The 16,659-nt window shown below is 40.4% G+C and overlaps 1 protein-coding gene across 3 annotated transcripts in view; it reads left to right on the forward strand.

The window, feature by feature from the left end:
- Positions 1-16,659, forward strand: part of LOC147261933 (collagen alpha-1(XI) chain-like) — an 86,037-nt gene that overhangs the window by 30,567 nt on the left and 38,811 nt on the right. For all 3 annotated transcript variants that reach the window (XM_086204245.1, XM_086204246.1, XM_086204247.1), the window contains 17 exons: positions 103-198; positions 2,195-2,488; positions 3,594-3,653; positions 5,049-5,090; positions 5,473-5,535; positions 7,967-8,041; positions 8,554-8,637; positions 9,813-9,869; positions 10,675-10,728; positions 12,181-12,234; positions 12,624-12,677; positions 12,818-12,871; positions 13,622-13,675; positions 13,866-13,910; positions 14,613-14,666; positions 14,758-14,802; positions 16,380-16,433. In XM_086204245.1, the coding sequence (XP_086060371.1) occupies positions 103-198; positions 2,195-2,488; positions 3,594-3,653; positions 5,049-5,090; positions 5,473-5,535; positions 7,967-8,041; positions 8,554-8,637; positions 9,813-9,869; positions 10,675-10,728; positions 12,181-12,234; positions 12,624-12,677; positions 12,818-12,871; positions 13,622-13,675; positions 13,866-13,910; positions 14,613-14,666; positions 14,758-14,802; positions 16,380-16,433 (1,239 nt within the window). The remainder of the gene's footprint in view (positions 1-102; positions 199-2,194; positions 2,489-3,593; positions 3,654-5,048; positions 5,091-5,472; positions 5,536-7,966; positions 8,042-8,553; positions 8,638-9,812; positions 9,870-10,674; positions 10,729-12,180; positions 12,235-12,623; positions 12,678-12,817; positions 12,872-13,621; positions 13,676-13,865; positions 13,911-14,612; positions 14,667-14,757; positions 14,803-16,379; positions 16,434-16,659) is intronic.

Below are 16,659 nucleotides of genomic sequence, written 5' to 3' on the forward strand. Positions count from 1 at the left end.
TAGTCATTAGCTTAACTTTTAGCTGAATGTAAATTTCAGCTCAGTTCAGTTCAAATCAGTAATGCCAATGCTTTTTTTGTGTGTGTCTCTGGATAATTTCAGACAAACGTGGGTGGTGACTACTACCCTGATGAGTATGACTACACCACTGTGGATGGGAGTCAGCCTGAAACCCCCACTCAGACAGAAAATGGCCAGGTAATTTTAAAATTTTTCATATTCTTCCATGGATACCAATATTTATGTCGTAATTTTGGTCAGAAGGAGTAACTATGAATCGTGTAAGAATTTGTTTGCTCATTAATCTGCAGGAAAAGAAGACGCAAATTTTAGCAAGATGCTTGCGAGACGTAAATATATATTAAATGTAAATTAATATTTTGATTCAGTAAAATTCTCATTGTTATCATATCAGAAGAGTTTCTTCACAGGTATTAGTTGGTTCATTCCTGTCCTATACTTTACAATACTATGAACTTTTTAGCATCAGCTAATTTGATGCTAATACCTAGCTACCTATTTTTAAGTGCTCTTATAATTTAACTGCATTGAAACGATTTCAAATTCAAAACTATAAAACTTCAGCACCAAGACAAACGTATTTTGACGATCGTCTTTGGAGGTTGAAACCCACCAAGCTGCGTACTTTACTCTTTGATTTCCATGAGGAACCGCCCCATCAAATAGAATTTGGAGAAAGACTGTAGCAGGAAAACTTTGTCATTTAATGAACTGTAACCAATGGAAAATCAGCAGACAGACACATCCCTTATGTCTCTGACATGTCCCGAATTTGGCAGACCCTGTCGTAATTTGTGCTAAACCATCACATAAAACACGACATAATGAGAAACATTTGGACGTTAAACTAAAACAATACAGCTGCATGATCTGTGAGCCAAACGGCTGGCGATTGCTTTGTGATGTACCTTGAGGTGTATATGTACCATCCCATTATGGAAGATTTTGACGAGCTGGATCACTTTTTGAATAATGGGTCATGAAGCCCACAAGCCTAAAACAATAAAAACACTCAAGCAGAGGCTTTAAGTGTTTAGCGCCAGTCACTAATTGAAGCCATGATCTACAGTCTGTACAGATGTTTGCATTTTATGTGTACTGGAAACGTGAGACTGTGTCTCACTACTACTGTTAGTACTTTTATCATTCAAAGTATTGCATATTCTTTGTGTTTCAGCTCAACTTAGAATTTGTTCCCGGGTTGTTTAATGCCCACTCATAGAATTAATGATATAAATGACCTGTACCATCTTATGACTCTAAAAGTAAGGTCAAATAAATTAGAAAAGACTGGTGATTAACAGGGTGTAATCTCTGTATATAGAGAGTAGAACATCACAATACTCTAACACAACATGACGCGCACACACTCTCTCTCTCTCACACACACACACACACATACACACATGAACACACACAAACTCACATACACACAAACTAATCAGTTTGAATTTATATTTCTGTTACTGCAGATCAGTGATTGTCTCTGTGAATATTACTCATCAAGTTGTGTCTGCTAAATAAAAAGAATAAAAATAAACAAATAAGTAATGTTCAGCATCTAATATGTCAGCGTCAGAAGTCTTTGACTATAATAAGACCTAATGATGTGAAGTTTACCATCACACTCAACTTTGATTTCCTACTTCTCTAAAAAGTAAAAAAATAGAGCGTACTTTAAATATTTAAGAGCATGCTGTCTTCACTATTTTTTCGTGTTTTATTGAATGGTATGAATACAGCGTATAGCCACATTTTGTTTTTTCTTTTTTTCATGATTTTTCCTGCATATTCACAGTGTACTTTTTTTCCAAGATGACAAACTTTTTACCACTTTTTGTTGCTCTATTTTGCCGAAACACAAAAATGCACCACAAATTATACTTTTACTTCTTAATTATAACAACACTTGAGTCTACAAATGCGGATTTTTCCCGTGTTCAGTTGCTGAGCTAAAAGAGACACAAACACATGTGCCCAACTATGGTGAAACCTCATCAAACTTCTACATAGTTTGGGGAACCAAGAATTCTGGTGTAATTAACCAAAGTGCTAAACTTCTTGAACTGTGAATCATTGAAGCTTCTGACATAGTTTCACTAACCAAACCTCCATTTTCCATCCCATCTCAACCACCTCTGCCACCTCTTTGCCATGCCTGGAATGATCCCAGAACTTTGAAGAGGAAATTGTCGATGATTACATCACCGGTGTGGAACAGGTTGGGGTGGATCCCACGGTTGCTGTGGAAACGGCTGCCTCAGTGGACACTAAAGAGACGGTGGACCCTGCCACTGAAGTATATGAGTTTAAGGAGTACGACCTGAAGGAATACGACAGCAAGGGGTTTGTAGAAAAGCCATATGACTATGATTATGGAGACTACGGCCCCACTGAAACCAAGCCTACTGCTGAGGAAGAGTTCGGTCCTGGAGTTCCAGCGGAGACAGCCATCAGAGAGAGCAGCGTAAGTGCCGGAGTGACGGTGGAGGGAAATACGGTAGTGGTGGTCAGGAATGTGGAAGGATGGAAAGAATGCTCGTGGCATTTGTTTGATGGGGCATTTGGTGTGCCCTTTGTGTTTGTTGTTTCTAATGGTATCGGGTTGTAGCTTGAAGCTTTCTGCACACTCCAAACACAAATACACCAGAAAGCACAGACATGCTCCTTGTCTATCTTCTCCAGCAGATGCAGCTTTCAGCACATACGCCCTCCATAACCTTTTGACCCAAATGACCTTTGCTGTTTATCAAAGAACAGCTTCTCCCCGGCAATGCCGCCAGTGAACTGCTGACATTACCTGATGACAGACTAAGGCTTGCTGCAGCTCTAAAACCAGATATGAATATATGTTGCTGTGTGGCTAGTTTCCAGCCACCCTCTATGCCTGAGAATTCTCAGAGGCAGGAAGTGACACAGTCTGTCTGGATGCTGGCTTGAGATCAGTCTGCTTCGGGTTAATCTCCAACACTCTTATTAGTGCTTTCCACTCCCCATTCCCAGGACAGTGCCGCCCTAGGCTACTCTATGAATTTCTCAAAGCGTTTCCTCTGCAGGCCAAACTGTACAATCTCGTGGTTTTGGACACACAAGCTGTTGGTGGTTTGTGAATTCTTCTCATGTGAAATCATTGTATGGATAGTGTCAGGTAACGACCCCTGCGTTTGTGCTCAGTTGGGGACTTTGTTGGAGTTAATGTCTTGAAGGAAGCTTAATAAATAGGAGTCAGACCAAAGTCTAAATTATAGCTTCTTGCAAAATTATTCTTGAGGTTTATTTTTCCAGCAGGCAAAAAAAAAAGGATTTTTTTTTTTTTTTTGCCCCAAGAGCTACCTAAATCCTTTCAAGTATGCAGAATACCACTCAGCATTCTTTTGAGCTTTTCTTAGCTATTTTATTGGTGTTTTCAGTAACCTCTATAAAAGAGAGGACACTCTTCAGGACAGAGCATCTGCTGCTCATTGGTCTCACTTTTCCGTTTTTTTTTTTGTTTTTATGTTACTGTCATTCTCTTTGTACATAAACTTATATCCTCTCACGGTGCAAAAATGTCTCTCTCATGCCCGTCATAGGTTCATACAAGCTACCTTGGAGAAAAGGGAGAGAAGGGTGAACCTGCCGTCATTGAGCCGGTGAGTAATACAGTTTGTTCTCACCATAAAACCGTCCGAACGAGAAGATAAGCTTTGTCCAGTCACACTTTTAAAGCACCTTCATTGTTAATTTAAAAGGTATCTTTAATAATTGCCTGGGATATAACCTATATTTGAAACAAAACATCCAGTAAAACTCTAATGATTACTTTGTGTACATAGATTAAAGTTACACAGAAAGTACACATTGAAAGATGTTTCTGTAAACGTGCCAGTTTAGCCACCATGGCTAATTTTCAACTGTAGTCCCTGAGCAGGTGTGGGGTAAGCTACAAAAGAGAGTTTGATACATTAATGCTGTCCATATAAGAAAAAATTCACTTCATAGGAACACATAAAATACTAAAAAAAAAGAATAATATATAAATCATGAAGAAAGCTCCTGGTTCTATACAATTTGGGTTATTAGTTCTGCCATATCATGCTTGCTAGTTACTAAAGACTAGCTGCAGCAAAATAACCTTTCACTTCCTTGATACATTCATTGTGAATCTATCTATCATTCTATCTAAAATCAAAATAGTTAGCTACAGCAAGCTAACCCTTTGCTTCCATGTAAAATTGATACTCAGTCAATCAATTTATCTATCTAGCTGGCTAGCCAGCTAGATAGATAGATAGATAGATAGATAGATAGATAGATAGATAGATAGATAGATAGATAGATAGATAGATAGATAGATAGATAGATAGATAGATAGATAGATAGATAGATTAGATTGATTGATTGATTTGTTGATTGATTGATCAAATAATTGATCAAATCAGGTTGTATTTCATGTTCACTGTCTTTTTTATCTGCTAAGACTGAGACCAAAAGTTGATTCACACAAGCCAACAAGCTAATAAAAGAGCCCATAAAAATGACGAATGAGACTCTGCATATTTTCTGGAGAGTATGTTTTCTTTTATCGTCTCTCTTATATAAGACGTGTCTTCTATATCACACATAAGACAGCAGCTTTGGCTCTTGTGAACGTACTGTAACGCGGCTGAACTTGAGTTTTTGTTCATTTCACTGAAGAACTGACAACCGAGTTCTCCTGCTGATGAGATGAAACACTGCAAAAGCAGCAGCAGCAACATCCCTCCTCCCATTCCATATGTACCACCACAGCCTCTCGTTCAAATCTTTGACCGACCACACACACACACACACACACACACACACACACACACACACACACACACACACATTATAGAATTGTACATCAGATGAACAATTGTTAACATCTTGAGCTTATAGCTATATGTAAACTCCTCAACCTCAAACCCGCAGCAGTTACTGCTTCTCATTTCTTCCCCAGTTCTCCACTGCCTGTGGATTTACAGGCTGCCCTATAATGCTACTGTATCCACTTTTTCCTCTTTCAGGGGATGCTTGTAGAAGGACCCCAAGGAGCCCCTGGCCAAGCAGTGAGTATCACGTTCTCTCACACTCCTGTCTGCCTTCCACAGATGGAGAACAGCTAAAGAGGGAAAAAATGTCTGTATGGAAAGAGAGTCAGCGCTGATCGTCAGTGAAGCTTGAGTTGAGAGAGACAGTGAAAGTGTGTGTTAAAGTGTGTGTGTCTGCCGTGTGTGTGTGTATGTGTGAGCACATGAGAGACAAAAAGGGGGGTCGCTGTTTTTTTATTTTTTTATTTTGAGGCTTATTCCTTTTTGAACCCATGTCTTTGCCTCTGTCTTTGTTGGCCTATGTCTAATACATATTGGATAGACAGACTGTGGTGGGAATGCTGGCTAGCAGTGCGTTGGGATTTAATATGCTAAGCGTGTCTCTGTGTGTGGTTCTTAGGGTGTTCCTGGTACCCAAGGATTGATGGGTCCTGCAGGTCCCCCAGGAGATCCTGGTGAGAGGGTGAGTAAAGGCGGGCTTCATTTTGGAGCTTATGACATTTGTTTCTGAGGAGTTTTGTCACTCTTTTTTGAACCCATAATGAACGTAAAATGTTTATTTTACTAAGTAATGGGAAACATATAAGCATCAACTAATTTAATTCAATTAAGTTGTATCTCAAGCAGAAAGGCGGAATAGCTTAGCTTCTTCAGGCAATAAACTGACCATATCACATTAGCTATTTGTCTTACTTTTAGATTTATGGGTGTTAGCATAAACTCCTGAGGGGAGGCTGGGGTGTGTGGGAGTGGTGGGGGGTGTGATATATATGCCCATAAACTATCAATGTACCAACAAAGCAAAGTTTAGAGATGCAGCTCTGTTCTACAGGATGCGTTGGAAGTTCAAAGAGTTTGTCGTAAAATATGTATAAGTCTAAACTCATCCCATTTTTCCCAGCACCGTGGGATTCCACTAATTTCTTTGATTGATTTAATGACACAGAAATGCCTGTCCCATCCAGAAGGCTGGATCCCAGCTTGTTTTTGCCAGATGTGGCGATTGCCCCCACCCCTTTTTCATCACCCTCTTCGTACATCCATTCTGTCTGTGTTAACCCTTGAATTGCTAACAAAAAAAGTAGACAAACACACCTTCTCCAGAACGAGCAGCAGACTCACCAGTACAAAAGGCACATTGTTCCTCAGTATTTAAAGTGATCAGAAGAAAAACTTGTAGGTCCCCCTCCCTTCATTTCCTCCCATGTCTCGCTGAGGATTGACAGGGGCGATTTAAAGTGACTCCTCCTGTCGTCTTGCGGTTTCTGGTTGCGTAGTATTCGTCTGGACTCAATGTTTGGTCGGCATCTCTCTCCTTTCCCTTCAACACCACATTCCTGGCCATAGAGACCTGCCATTAACACTAGATGTCGCTCTGCTGACTAAAAAACCAACAGTTGAAGAGGCTTTACCACCTCTGTGGAAAGGAAGATGGGAACACATGGCACCAATTTAAACTGGCAATCTGGGATTGCCGCACATGACAAGACTGCTAAACAGATCCTGGTCTCTCTGGGAACAGTTGGTACTACTTAGTCTTGATCTTTAAGATACATTTTTGTCTTTATAAAACAAAGTACTGACAATTCAGATTGTCAACATTCAGTTTCACAGACATTAGAAGGGAATTGTGACAAAGCCACTCATTGTCACTGTCGTTGTCACTCATTGGTGTACTGGTTTTGGCATACTGGCCATCACCATCTTGTTTTTTTCAATCAAAGCCAGACCCGAAAGCGTGTCGATTATTTTGCTCTTAATTGGACCATAATCTAAAAAATAGACACCATGCTGAACTACAGAAGGCTTGAAAAAATTATAGGAGATGATTAATTCTTTAGTGACATGTTTGTTAAGTTAATAGATTAAGAGCAATGAAGTTTTACTTTCTTATAGACTTCTAAAGCCACTTCTTTTTGCAGTCACCCCCTGCTGGCCATTATGAAAATAATGCAGGCTTATTCACAACCACATTGGCTTCACTTTTCAGACTTGGAGTCTCTTATACCCAGTCTATCTCCAGTAAGTCGCCGTATCGAGATGAGTTTCTAAGGATATCACTCCATCTGAATGTAAAACGTCTAATTAGATTTAATTAGAAGTACAGTATGCAACTTAATGGTCCCACTGAATCCAGTGTCCCAAATTGACTTTTGGGATAACGATGACTTCATCTGGCACCAGGAAGCTTTTCCAAAACTTCAGTTCACATGGCTCTTCTAAACCTTGGCACACCAAGCACGGATTTATAATTACAGCTGTCTGACGAACTTAACTTTCGACTGATGACATTTAAGTCAAATCTGAGAAGTCGAAGTTAGCCTGACAGCCTAAGACTCCCAAACCAGCTTCTGTGAAGAGGAAAAACTCATTTTGATGTACGTGTCAACATGACCATGGTTCTCATACCACCCTCAGGCCAAACATGTTTACGCCAGTTGTTAGTGATCTAAGAATATCAAAACTCTCTCCCTGTGTTTTCTTTAATTGGGCTTGAGCTTGTTATGAAATTGTTAAAACACTCTCCTACAGGCAGTATCCTCCAGCCAGTCTACTGAAAAAAACAACACTGCAGACTGTGACAAAATACCTAATCATTTAAACCATTAGGAAATAAAGAGGTTTGCTATATGCAGACACACAACAATAGTTGTTCACTCGTTGCATTTATAATTTGCTGTTGTTTGTATCAGTTTTCTGCTGCTCCTACAATCTATAATTGGCCTCCAGGGGTTGCCAGAGAAAGTAGTAACAAATATAATAAGTGATTTGGGAGAATTGAAGGCTTGCTTAACCACGTCCAATTAATTTTTTTTCTTCCATTGTTATGTGTCGAAATGCAAATCAACAAACATACAACAAACCCTCTCTCTCTCTCTCGAATGATTCTTCAGGGTCCCCCAGGACGTCCTGGAATTCCTGGTTCCGATGGTGTCCCTGGGCCTCCAGGTACCATTCTGATGCTTCCAGTAAGTCCTGCCGCTTCCCACAAGCACACTTGGCTGTTGTCTTTTTTGCATCCCATACTGTTCACCCTTGGTCTCCGGCACCAGTCCATAAACTCACCTCATTTGATCTGGCTTGTTCACAGAATCACCAGTAGTCTTGAGAATCTCAGCCTTGTTTCTTTTGGGTCACAAATCACTTACCTTGTAACTGTCAGCCAGTGTGATGGAGTGGAACCAGTGAATGAGGCTTTGGCAGACTTGGTGACACACCAAGTGACACATATATATTTATATATGTGTGCATGTGTGTAAGTGAGTGGAGAGTGAGAGAGAGAGCGCGAGAGAGCTTCCTGTGCTTTGATGCCAGCAATATGTGCAAGTTTGTCTGTGAACATATGAGTGTGTGTGCGTGCGGGCGTCTTACGGTGAGAGCACTCACAATGGGAAACCATCAGACTTATCGCTCTGTAAAAAAGTTACAAGACAAAATTGTTTTTAATTGTCTTTCTTTTTGTTTTTGTTGTGGTTGACAGTTCCGTGCAGGCGGTGAAGCACACAAGGGACCTGTGGTTACTGCCCAGGAAGCTCAGGCTCAGGCCATCCTTTCTCAAGCGAGGGTAAGTACTGATGTTAACAAGACCCCTGCAGACAACCCACTAAGTTTAGAGGACACATGTTTTCTGTGTCTCCACACAGTCAGAGTACAGCTCAGCAGCATCAAAAATTACACCTTCCACTGAGACGAATTCAACACTTTTCTCCCAGTTGACTGAATAAAAAGATAATACAATTATTACATTATAACCATGAAGGATTTTTTTTTTGTTGGGCGATTCTATTATACTGCATTAGCTTTATCTAGATGTACCTAATAATATGGCAAATGAGTGGCTACGTCCACAGTCGATCACAGCATTTCACATGCACTCAGGGGCCCTAATAACCAGAGAACTGAACTGTTGAAAAAAACAGTTGGAATTATAATGCTGTAAGCAAGGTGTGATGTATGGTAGAACACATGGAGATCATTAAGTGCTGCACAAACACTTCATATTCACACATTCACAACACTCCAAGGAGCTGGAGGGCTGCCAAAACTCATAAGTAATGTCTAGAAAGCACTTGTCGCCTTTTTATATTTGTGTTTTATTCCTGAGGTTTGGCCTGAGGAAGGGAAAAGGAAAAGGATGGCATGAGTTGCATTTCTTTAAGATGCAAAGTGAGTTAAAGGAACATACATTTTTGTATTCTTGGGGAGGAGTCGGCATTCTGGAAATTGTTCATCGGGGTACTGTTTTTCTTTCCCCACACTCCCACCAAAGCATATATGTGTCTTAAGTGTAGAGTAGGGTACACTTAACTTTCCCTTGAATTAGCAAATTCACACATTCAGTAATCAGGCTGCAAAATATCCCAGACAACATTCTTGGCAGTACCACACTGTGGTCATCAACCGTCGACAGGAACAAAGTGGTAAGCAGTGAAAAGAACACAGTAAAGTTTGCACACTGTTGGGTTTCATGCTATACAGAAGACTTCTTTATTAATGTTAAAGTTCTTTATTCACAAACCCATTTTGGTGTTTGATATCCAGTTATTTTAGTTGTGGGTAACGTCATGCAGCATTTCAAGAGGAAAATAAAAAACTAAACCTTGCACACCACATTATTCTTTGTGTTGGAAGTACACATGTTGCTTTTTGCACACACTCTCTTTGTAGACAGGAGTAAATGAAGTGTGTCAACCCTGCAGGGGACCAGTGGTTTATGTTTTGTGACTGTCTGATCCACAGCTGACGATGCGAGGTCCTCCAGGGCCGTCTGGCATGGCAGGAAGATCCGGTCCTATTGTGAGTAGCGTTCAAACACTTCAACATGCATGAGTGCACACATACATGCACTACTGTCCTTTCATTTCACACTTGAACTGAATACACAGGTGATTAGCACTTTGCTAACACACTCATACGTACAAATGCATGCAATGAAAGGATGAAGCAGCGGGTCGTAGACCAAGCACTGAGTTTGCAGCCCTGAACCCTGATCTGCTCCCAATGGGTGCCTTTCATCAGTGTGAGCACCATTGTGTGAACATGAATGTGAAAGGGTGAATGAGAGGAAATTTATGTGCTCGAAGTCTTATTCCTGTGGTAGATGCAGATCAGGATAGTAGATAAATGCAGTAACTGCAGTCCCGTTCATCTGCGCACAAATACCACCTTTCATCTTGTCTGATTGAGAATTTGATTTTATATCAGATTTGCAAATGGAATTGGAAAATGAAATTAAAAAAAAAAAATAGACACATGAATAATCTCACATAAAATTCAGCTAAAGCCTTTGCTTTTTCTGGGGTGTGCCCCCCTTTACTTCCAATCCTTTTCTATAACAACACATAAATGTTACATCGATCTGCTATTTCTTGGTTTCAGCCTTTGCACACATGGAAGCATGCTCAGCAGCATCTCTCTGCTCTACATGAGCGATCCAAGTTTGAAATCTTACATTATGCGTGTTTGGATTATCATTAGGTTGTATTCCAACCTAGATTATACTGGTTTCCAAGCCAAAAATTGCAATGACCAAATATTTGGCTTCAGTGAAAACATGTTCATTCTCTGAATCTGTGTGTCTGTGTTTATATTGTAATTACAGGGGGGTCCTGGTGCTCCCGGACTTAAAGGTGACAGTGGAGAACATGGACCACAGGTGAGATGATCTTTGTTTCTTTGGTGCAGTTTTTTTACATAAGGATCTTATTTTCATCACCATGGCCAATAAACTGATAACAACAATAGAATCACATAATTCGCATCCCTGGAATGATGACCTAATCGTCAGTGAAAAAAGACTCGAGAAAATCAACAATTTCAGAATAGAAAATTCCATGAATCCTATATCCTCATCTACAATGTAACAGATTCCTCAAATGTTTTTGAACTCACATTTGGATGGAATTTCAATGTTAGCTGTCTAAAAATAAATAAAAAAAACCACTCGGTTTCCTCAGACACCACAGAAAAAATGGAGTCAGTTAGGTCTAGTGGTCCAATTTCAAAGAGCCGTAATCCAAAGCATATTGTCACTTTCAATTACTGGCTGGTATGGAAACAAATCCAAGCACACTGCTAAGAAAATGTACAGAAATATAACCAGAGCATCAAATATCATAGCCTGCACACTCACTACTCTGGATAACCCACCATCTCACAAGCAATCAAGTTTGCAGATGATCCTCTCTTCTCAACTCACCACCTTTCTTAGTGTCTCTGACTTCTGGGAGAAGATGCGGGTCAGTAAGGGGCTTCACCAGAGAATCTTCCCCAAAGAAATACCGCTGACCCATTCTCAAAGTCAGACTAATCATATGATATGCGGCATGCTATATGTCACTATGATTGCACGGGTGCTCCCTGCATAGTTTAAAGTATACAAATATACTCATCAAATATTAGAATGCGTGTGACATTATGCAGAAAAGCTATAGCCTCAACATAAAATTCCTTTAAATGCAGCACCAAGGCACTACAGTGCCTACAAACGTGGGGAACGCTGGTTCAGTTCCCTGTGTTTCCTCTGACTTGGGTGGGTATGGGTCCTGTTTGCAGCACTAGCACCTCCTCTGGTCGGTGGGGCGGCTTATTTTGGGGGAGGGGAACTGTGAGCAATTGTGTGATCCTCCCATGTGCTACGTCCTCACCTGGTGACACGCCGACAAATCCAGATGAGGGGGAGGAGAAATATGCTAGTCCATGGTGGTGCTGAGAACAGCAGAGGGGGCGGAGCTGAATTGTTATTGTACAAAGGCAAATGACTTAAAATTAAAATGAAATCCTTAAAAAGCCTGCGACTCTTGTACCATTTTGAAATATCTAGATTTTTGAATATGTGAATGTTTTTCATTCCACATGTTACACTGTCCTACTTCTCTATAGAGTTCATTCTCACTGTTTCTGCACAGGAGGCTTCAAAGTTCCACATTATACTTGAGGGATCAAAATATTTGTGATGTCACAAATCATGCTCCTCAGACCGGCTCTTACAAGCTGATTTTTGCAGAGAAAAACGTTATACCATTCCAAGAACAACTCATTTTTGACTAGAGGGAGACTTAAATGTTTTCTTTTTTTTAATTCTAAGATTTATCATTTCTATCCATAGGGTCCCAGGGGTCTACAGGGTGGGACTGGCCCCCCAGGAAAACCAGGAAAGAGGGTAAGAATACCGCAAACAAGGCACATTTTTACGCTATTTTACTTTGTTAGTAATTTAATCATGACAAACAAAATGTTGCATCACAAGACAAAGTTTAGAATGTCTTAATAATTCAGGCTAAAAAGGATGCAATAACAGTGCCTTAAGACAAGACCAGTCTTGATTCAAGCATGGCCTTATTTCACATATTTATTTTCGAAGTCTGCTGCACCCAATAATCATCTTTTTGTGTTGTGTAATTCCATAAAGTCATGCTTGTTTAACTATAAACTAGTTAGAAGTATGATAGCATCTGCCTTCTGTTTATTCTGCACAGCCATCCAAGATAGCTACAAATATTTCTAATGTGATTTCCATGTAGCCAGACATGATATTTGTGTGTCTTCCAGGGCCGTAATGGAGCTGATGGTGCACGAGGAATGCCAGGAGAGGCTGGGCCCAAGGTAAAGTACACACCAGGTCATCCAAAAATCTAGTATCTGTGTGCTTCATTTAGAAAAAAAAGCTTTCTCAAGATATCTCAAGTGTTTAGAAAGAGTCGACACCTGTTGATTGATTGACCAAACTGTTTGTTCTGTTTCAGGGTGACCGAGGTTTTGACGGCCTCCCTGGTCTTCCTGGAGAGAAGGGACATAGAGTAAGTAGAAAGACAGAACATGTTAGTTTTGGGAGATCAGTGGACAGACATCATTTAAGACTGCTGTCCGTTTCCAAAAATAAGAAGCTACAATCTCTCATATTTCTAGTCCTAAATATTTCTCCTCAGTGATCACAGCCATTGCTGCTCAACCCTATCCTTACTACTGCATCAGGGCTGATTGGTGATTCAGAGCCTACCTCCCACCCATGTCATCTACATGCCAGTGTTGACAGATGTTAATTCTAAACCAGTGGAACTCATTAGGGCGTTTGACCCAGTTACAAGAGGCGGGAACGGCTCCAGAACCGCTTGGGCTGCCTTTAACCAGGCCTAGAGGCTGATGAAGAGTGCTGAGTTTGGTGTTTGTGGAATTTGGGCCTGCGTAGAGACTCAAAGGAGATCATAGAGGAGTATTTCTAGACGAGCTTTCATTCCTTATCCTATACTGAGTAATTACAGGGCCACCAGAGGTAGACAAGCCCTTATAGAGGACTCGAAATACGACAAACCATATAGGTCCATGCCAATTGTGGTGAACATGCGCGGATTAAAGGCAGTTTTGTTGCCATGTTTTGTTGCCCTTTCTCAACTCGGTTTCGTGAATTTTTGACCCGTGTCATAATTTTTTCAATAAGCATAAATAGTTGGTTTTTTTCTGTGTCCTAACTGCAGGGTTCAAACTTGTTTTGTGACATCGCCACTCCCTCTATTTGTTAATGAGTCTTTGTTGTGATACTTTCTGTTCAGGGAGAATTGGGTCCTACAGGTCCTCCAGGACCTCCAGGAGAGGATGGCCAAAGAGTGAGTTTCTGAGTGTCTGGAGATCTTGTCCTGTTCTTAGCAACACTGAAAAATAATGAAAAATGATTTTATTAATATCTTACACTTTCTCATTCTTTCCCAATAAGCGACTCTTCCTCTCTCTGCCCCAATAACTCACTCTTTTGCGTTTTTGTCCCAGTAAACCTCTGTTTCTGTCTCTGCTCCAAAGGGTGAAGATGGCCAGGTTGGACAGAGAGGTGTGGCTGGCGAGAGTGTAAGTGATTTTCTTGTCATCTGTTGACAGAGAGAGAGAGAGAATTGTTGAACTACATCTTTTAGAGCTAAAAAATGTGAGCTTTATGTTACTCATCTCTTTTTGCTCTGCAGGCATCCCATCTTTTCCTTTCCAACATAAATTTTGGCAATTACCTAAACACACTGCCTCGCCCTCTTCTCCTCTTGCAACTGTAACAACATTCCTGTCTGCAAGGACCATTGCATTTGTAATTTGACCTTGCAATGCCAGAATATCTCTGGATAATACATCAGAAAATAGAACAGGGAAATGTGTTGTTCTCTCTAGGGAAGCTGCCATAATCTGCCTAGTTGTCTTCCAGTGGAGCGTTGACTTGTATGAGAAATGGGTCGTTCCCGTCATACCCAAAACAGAATTGTCCATTTGAGGAAACAGTTGCAGGGAATTTCATCATACCAAAAGATGAAAGTCAGTGCAGTGATTTTATGTGCATGACTTTCAACTTTCATGTTCATTCCTTGAATTGAACCGGCAGTTACCATTTATGACCACATGGGGTCAGTATTTCACATCGAGTCACATCACTATAGATAGTTCACCTAGAGCTCAACATCCTATTTATAAATGCAACACACTGTTCAGAAGGATTACACAGTATCCATTGTCTTTGAACATTACTTCACTTCATTTGATCGACTTTGCATTTGTCTTGAAATACAGGGCCCGAGAGGTTTGCTTGGCCCAAGAGGGTCTGCTGGACCTGCAGGACAACGTGTACGTCCATCACTTATGTCACCGTTCTCATACTACATGTTCATAATTCCATGAGATGACAACTTTTATGGTCTTTTTTTTTTTTTTTTAGGGCATTCCTGGACTTGATGGGCAAGCTGGTCCTAAAGGAAACATGGTGAGAAATATTTTGTATTTAAAGAAAACTATGACAGCAAAGGAAATAATATGCACATGTCAAGACCACATGTATCCTGTGGCTGACTGCAGGTCAGTCACCTATATCACCTGTGTAACATGATATAACAAAAGCAGGTCATGGCTCATTTGCTGGTTGGTGATGGTGGGTGTCTTATCACAGCTCTCAGGCCTTCCCTATAAACAAAAATGTTGCTGCATGAATAGTCTAGGATGAAGATGTCTTAAGCTCTAGCAAGGGATAACACAGAAGAAACCAAATGAGTCCTTCTTGCATTCAGCTTTCCGGAGGGTCTCAGTTGGAAGTTTGAATGAGGATAACAGATAATTGACCAAGACAGTCAAACAAACTCACATGTTGTCTGTGAAGTCACTGAGTCACTGAGCTGAAGAAACAAGCAGCCGTTGAAAGAACACAAAACAATAGAAGCGCTTGTGTGCTTCTCATTAATGTCCCCAAAGTATTTATCTCATCTCATTCTAAAAATCAAACCAGAGCATTTAAAAGTATCTACAGTAGTGTTTACCGGCCATTATTGAACTCACACAAGCCTTTAACATATGGATGTTTTTAAATGATCATTTACGAGTAAAGACTCCATTCACTCCGTTTGGCTCTGAGATGAATGCTCTGCTAACAATCACTGTCAGGCAACCTAAACTTCTCAAGAGTCAAGCATTTCGTTTTGTGTTGTAACAGCTGGAGCAGGCTTCTTCCCTGAGGGTTTTGTCTGTTTTTGTATGTGTTTGGTTTGTGACACACTAAATCTCAGCAGGGATACAAAACAGCCCACCATTCCAGTTAGTCACATTAGTCTTAATCCATACCCAGATGGCTCTGAAGCCCCAAAGAGGGCATTTAGGGAAAGAAATATTCCATAGCCAAACTTTCTGACCAGACCAAAATATGACCTTGCACTAGATCGTAGGGCACTCTGAACTACATTTAACGTAGAATAATGCCATAAAGCAGTTCTGCTTCATCTGTTTCATCACCACATTGACATTCTTGACATGGTCTAAATGAAGTCATTTTAATCTGACGAGCAACAAACCAATCAAAGCAAAAACGCAGGTACCACTGTTCTGAATGGGAAAAAATACATTAACCCTGGCATCAATATCAAGATTACTGTGCGAACAAAAGACACAAGTGTTGCCAATCAACCTTTCGTCAGTTAATCTGAGTTTTGTCATTCATTATCTGTACACTTCATTGGACCAGTACTCTTTGGCAGAAGAGTAGAAACACATTTCAATGTCACGCACTCAACACCACCAGCTACCTCAATGATAAATGAAAAATGCAATTATTATCTTTTTGACTTTCTCAACAAAGCTTGAAAAAAATAATCCTTGTTAAAGTGGAACACATTGCAGAAGTGGATGGCATTGTATTGTACCCTGGCAAGGTTTATGTGTTTACTTAAATACCTGAATACTTTAACTGCATTTTTTTTTTCATTAGTAAATGAAAATCTGTACCATAGATTGAATAGAATAGAGTCAATGGCACTGATGGTAATCACCCCCTCGTCTTGTCTTTGTTATGTACAGGGTCCACAAGGAGAGCCAGGACCTCCTGGTCAGCAGGGTTTGCCTGGTCCTCATGTAAGTTTCTCTCTCCGTCTCTTTCTCTCTCTCTCCACCTATTTCTCAGGATCTGTTTTCTAACTCCACCACAGTCCCTCTCTTGTGCTGTCTCAAATTTTCTGTTTGTCTGTTCCTCTCCTTTCATCTTTCATCCACTTTTTGCTCCCCCCATCACTCTGTTCATTTCATGATCTATCCTCCTTGCAAGTTTGTAACATGGAGTAGTATGAACTCATTTACAGAT

Source organism: Aulostomus chinensis, chromosome 5 (genome assembly GCF_037954235.1).
Source record: "Aulostomus chinensis isolate RoL2024-O1b breed Wild chromosome 5, RoL_Achi_v1.0, whole genome shotgun sequence".
Classification (NCBI taxonomy): domain Eukaryota; kingdom Metazoa; phylum Chordata; class Actinopteri; order Syngnathiformes; family Aulostomidae; genus Aulostomus; species Aulostomus chinensis.